Source organism: Adiantum capillus-veneris, chromosome 29 (assembly GCF_014529385.1).
Source record: "Adiantum capillus-veneris isolate H3 chromosome 29, ASM1452938v2, whole genome shotgun sequence".
NCBI lineage: Eukaryota > Viridiplantae > Streptophyta > Polypodiopsida > Polypodiales > Pteridaceae > Adiantum > Adiantum capillus-veneris.
The window spans coordinates 62,970,236-62,975,941 of record NC_140959.1 but is presented as its reverse complement, the minus strand read 5'-3'; the positions used below and the strand labels follow the sequence as shown (position 1 = coordinate 62,975,941).

Here is a 5,706-nt window from a genome sequence, read left to right as displayed (position 1 = left end):
AAAAGATATCATTAGAAAGACGTGGCCCGTGGGAACGGGTACAGGGCTACAGGTTTCTTGAAAGAGATGAGGATTCACATTGGTCCGGACCTGCTGCGCCGCCGACAAGAACAAGGGCCGTTTTACGCTTTTTGGGCGAGCACCATCAAACCAACCGACGAGTTACAGATAGACATGTGGGACCCTCGACAGCTCTACGGTGCCACGTGCAACGAACACCATACTGATGCCATTTCTTTGTGCGTCTAGCCTAGGCCTTCCCTGTCGCGGTGAGCCCCATGGCCATGTTAGCTCGATCCGTGTTGGCCGATGGATATCGTAATATCTTCTTGCAGGCATCAACGGCCCCTCTCTGCCCCGGCCCTTTCCCCCTCTCGCATTGCCACACGCATACACCGCGCACTCACACGGTTCTCATACTCCCTCCATCTCCCTTGCTTAAACGGTCGCATTGCCAGCTTCTCCCTCTTCTCATCAGTACACCGTAAAGCTTTGCTCCGCCTCAGCCACCGAGCTTCCTTCTCTCTATCCTTCTGCAGCAATTCTTCAAATCCCACTATACAAGCTTGTTCTACTTGTGTCTTGAGCTCGCTGCAAGCAGCACTTGCTGGCTGAGTTGCGTGCGAGGGGCGTAAGCGCGCGGGACCCAGCTCAGATTTTCCCATGTTTTCCGTTCTGCGTATGCGTGTGTGTATTTAGGGCGTATCTTCTTGACGCAGGGCTCCCTCTATATTCTATTATCCCCTCTTCTGTGTGTGTAAAGAAAGAGCAGATCCCTCACTCTGTCTCTGTTTCTACCTCTAGGCCATGGATACCTCAGGTTTTGTGACATCTCTCTTAACCTCGCTGATCATCTTTGTGGTGCTTTATTTGCTGCACGCATGGCTGTCACGGAAACCAGGCAATGCAGTGGTGTACTACCCCAGCAAGTTGTTGAAGAACATACCGCCTCCGACAAACCGAGGCATCTTCTCATGGATCGGCGAAGCTTGGTCGGCCACCGAAGAGCAGATTCTCCTGCATGCAGGCCTTGATGCCACTGTCTACATGATCTTTCTTAGCTCTGGTAACATCCAATTTGCCTCTTTTCTCTTAATTCATCACAAATTGACCATTTTCCTCTGTCAGATTGGTGAAGATGCCGCAGTTCTATTTTAATTTCTGTATTCATCGTTTTGTTGCCCAATTTCTGCATCTTTCGAGCGAATATGGAGCAAATTTATTTTTCTTGTCCTTGAAGGAAGATGCTGTGCGCGCACACACACACACACACACACACACACACACACACACACACACATACACGCACACACACACACACACACAAACACACACAGAGAGAGAGAGAGAGAGAGAGAGAGAGAGAGAGAGAGAGAGAGAGAGAGAGAGAGAGAGAGAGAGAGAGAGAGAGAGAGTTGTGTCCTTCCCTAAATGTATCTGAGACTGTTTTTGACGACATGATTTTCATTTTCTTGAGTAATTGCAGCGTTCTGGGTCTGCCTCTACACAGCACTATTTTGTGTACCGGTCCTCCTTCCTTTGAGTGGAACAGATGATAACTTCGAAGAGCAGGCAAGGTTGAATCCGGGTGGATTTAATTTCACTGATTTCGACAAAGTTGCCATGGGCAATGTGACGGTGTGTACTTTATTTTTTGCAAATTACAATAGTAAAAGCTACTATCAATACTCCTTGTTTCTTGCTGGTTGTTAGCTGATGATGCACTACCCTCAGAAAGTTCTGGCATATGTAGGCATTTGCTTACATGTAGAGGTAATTGATAGAGCAATGTGTATATGTGCCTTTGGATGCAGGCGTTCTGCATTTATACCCATGTCGGGGCACTCATGACAAAGCAGTGAGAGAGCAATGTGTGTGCTACAATTGTGCACGTCATGCCCAATGAGATAGCCTTTGAATTTGCGAAGGTTGTTGGTAGATGGGTGTCTTTGTCATTTGTCCAAGAGCATTTCCCTGTATTGCTGTGTTAAAAACTGATATCCATGCAGCTTGTTGCCAGCTAGTTTATTACCTAATAATGCACAACCGGCGAAAAATTGGGTGCATACATGTATGGGATAATCAATAGCAGCTATGCATGTATAACCACCTCTGGGTGCAAGCGCGTGCGCTGAGATAGCCTTTCTTGACTGCGCACGTATCGAGAGTTGTCATTATTTGCAAAATGCACATTAGTCAGATGCGTGATACTTCTAATAAGATAGCACTTATTTGAATGTACTAATGAATGAGTAGATGGGTGTTGCGGTCATTTTTCAAAGAAGATACCTGTGTGTATAATGTGCCCTAGCTTTGTATAAGCTTTAGCCTGATTGTGACTATGTCTTAATTGTCTTGATGCAGAATAAGAGCTCTCGTCTGTGGGCTTTTGCGATCGCGGACTACTGGCTGACAATAGCCACTATGTATGTTCTTTGGAAATCTTACAAGCATGTAGTGCATCTAAGGACCCAAGATCAGTCGGCTCCTAAGGCCAAGCCTCAGCAGTATGCAGTCCTTGTCCGCGACATCCCACCACCATCTACTGGTTCTATTTCTGAGGAGGTGGACACATTTTTCAAAACTCTGCATCCCACCACATACGAGACTTGCATTATTGTTACAAACATGGCCAAGGTAATGCCTACAGATCAGTATTGCATATGTGTGCTCTCCTGTGCCTGTTGATTGAAGGTTGGTTGCAAATGCTTTTATTTTCTTGGCAGGCTTCCAAGGTATGGTCAGAGCTTGAAACATGTAGACGGAAACTTGCTCATGCAGAGGCAGTGCTTGAGGTTTCTAAGAAGAGACCCATGCACAAAACAGGCAAGTTCGGCCTTTATGGGCCCAAGGTGGATTCAATTGACTATTATAGAGAACAGATGGAGAAGTTAGCACCTTTGCTCAAGGATGAGCAGGGCCTCGCACACTCCAAATCTCAGCAAGGGGCAGCAATTGCGATATTTAGTAGTCGAGCCTCAGCAACAAGTGCTTCTCAGGTACGGAACATGCTTGTAAGAAAGACTTTCTTGTTTTGAAGGTACGGGTGCCATACATAATACAATGCTTACATGTGCAGGTGATGCATAGCGAGTATGCGAATGCATGGACTACTATGGCAGCTCCGGAGCCAAGGGAAGTGGTTTGGGGTAATCTCCCAATTCCTTTTGTTCAGCGCCTTGTGCGGCAGTTTGTGGTGTATGGAATTGTGTTTCTCACAGTGCTCTTCTACATGATCCCCATAACCTTCATATCTGCCATCATAGCATTAGACAACTTAGAGAAGAAGCTGACTTTCTTGAAGCCTATAATTGAAATACCAGCAATAAAAACCATTCTGCAGGCTTTCTTACCCCAGCTTGCGCTCATCATCTTTCTTGCACTCTTGCCAATGCTGCTTTTGAAGCTTTCTCAAGCAGAAGGCATTCCAGGGCAGAGCCATGTAGTGAGGGCTGCAGCAGGGAAGTACTTTTACTTCAATGTGTTCAATGTCTTCCTGGGAGTGACCATTGCTGGTAGCCTTTTGAACTCTCTCAACGACTTTCTCAATGACCCCAGTTCAATTGTAGAGCTGCTGAGCAAATCGCTCCCGCTTCAAGCCACGTTTTTTATCTCCTTTGTGGCTCTCAAGTATGTCTCATCGAGCTGATTTATTTTGTGATTCATTTATAGTGCAGGTCACAAACTAACTCTGGCAATACACATTTCAGGTTCTTTGTTGGTTATGGCTTGCAGCTTTCTCGAATTGTCCCTCTCATTATTTTCCACCTGAAGAGAAAGTACCTCTGCAAGACCGATGAGGAAATTAGAGATGCTTGGGCTCCTGGCTCATTCAACTATGCCACTTGTGTCCCCGCTGACATGCTTGTGCTAACAATTACTGTGTGCTATTCTGTTTTGGCTCCTGCAATTTTGCCATTCGCGATCATATACTTTGGTCTTGGTTGGCTATTAATGAGAAACCAGGTAATTATTAACCTTTGATATACTTTTTGAAATTATGTCGTGTGTAGTTGCCGATTTGCCTTGGCACGTGTGTGCCTTTATTTCAAAAGCATTCAGTGGCATAGTCTCTCAGACATTTGATGTCATTGTAATCCTTTTTAAGAAATCACTTATTTGTTTGTTCAATCTTTCAGGCATTGAATGTCGTAGTTCCCAGGTTTGAAAGTGGTGGGCGGATGTGGCCTCACATACATTCTCGAATTCTTGCTGCCCTGTTCTTGGCACAACTGACTATTTTCGGCTACTTTGGTTTGAAGAAATTTGTGTATGCGCCTCTGCTGATATTTCCCATCATAGCGACACTGGTGTTTGCCTTCATCTGTCGAAAGTTTTTCTATCCTTCATTCAATGTTTCCCCTTTATCGGCTGCCTGCAAGGAGGTCAAGGAGGTGCCATCAACAGAGTCTATTGTTGAGGCATACACGCCGGAATGTCTTGCATCCAGAGACAGCACCAAAGCCAAATCATCAGATCCAGAGAAGCAAGACGATGTTTAGGATGCGCTTTTTCTGTACATTGCTTAGCATCAACAGTAGTGTAGCTCAGGTTATACATCATTGTAAATTTCTTCATATATTTGTTTGGATGCATAGATTAGAGCCTTCAAATTATTTCTTTTGTACAATTTCTATATGTCATGAAACCTTTGATCAGTAACTTCATCCTTTATGGTGTTTCTACTCCCGTGGCTTGTCATCTTTTCTTCAAAGCAACCCTTTCTTGAGGGGGAAGCTGTACTGTTTTTGTATCATGGTACACAGTTGAGAATGGCTCTTTTGAAGGCCTCCGCCTTACAAAAGTGATGTGCATGAGCCGAACTATTTGGCATTTATATCTTTTCAATTGCTATCACTTTAGGCTTGTCCACATGGTCACCAATGACAACTGTATGAACAGCTTGTGGTGTACATGGGTTTGCTCAAGCCACTCAATGTTTGGGCTGATAGCAAGAGGGAAAAGAGCTGATGACTTAGGTAGGAGCACCTCCATCCATGACTCAATATACTATGTGTGTGTGTGTGAGAGAGAGTGAGAGAGAGAGACTTCCCTTGGTAACCTGGTAGCCCTTCAAAAGCGACCTCTGAGCATGTATACATCATATACATGGGTGGCTCTCTCTCTCTCTCTCTCTCTCTCTCTCTCTCTCTCTCTCTCTCTCTCTCACACACACACACACACACACACACACACACACACACACACATGTCTACATCATATACATGGGTGGCTCTCTCTCTCTCTCTCTCTCTCTCTCTCTCTCTCTCTCTCACACACACACACACACACACACACACACACACACACACCCCCGCCTTGCTATAGGCTTAGAGTAACTTGTATACATGTGTACATCATATACATGGGTGGCTCTCTCTCTCTCTCTCTCTCTCTCTCTCTCTCTCTCACACACACACACACACACACACACACACACCACGTGACATGTTCATTTGGTCCCATAGGTCATATTTGACCTCCCAGGACGATAATAGAACTATCTATCTATTTATCTATCTCTCTCTCTCACACACACACACACACACACACATAGATATGGGTGCATGTATACATCATATACATGGGTGGCTCTCTCTCTCTCTCTCTCTCTCTCTCTCTCACACACACACACACACACACACACCCGCCTTGCTATAGGCTTAGAGTAACTTTCAATTCACCTTTCTTATAAAGTTCAAGGTG

General features: G+C 45.1%; 1 protein-coding gene across 1 annotated transcript; it reads left to right on the top strand.

Moving 5' to 3' along the window:
* Nucleotides 1-366: 366 nt before the first annotated feature.
* LOC147419303 (CSC1-like protein ERD4) lies at nucleotides 367-4,689 on the top strand. Its single transcript, XM_086505283.1, has 7 exons — nucleotides 367-1,066; nucleotides 1,487-1,638; nucleotides 2,365-2,637; nucleotides 2,727-2,999; nucleotides 3,080-3,630; nucleotides 3,711-3,966; nucleotides 4,140-4,689. Exons 1-7 carry the CDS (start codon nucleotides 808-810, stop codon nucleotides 4,500-4,502), a joined length of 2,127 nt encoding a protein of 708 aa, XP_086361409.1. The 5' UTR covers nucleotides 367-807; the 3' UTR covers nucleotides 4,503-4,689.
* The last annotated feature ends 1,017 nt before the right edge of the window (nucleotides 4,690-5,706 follow it).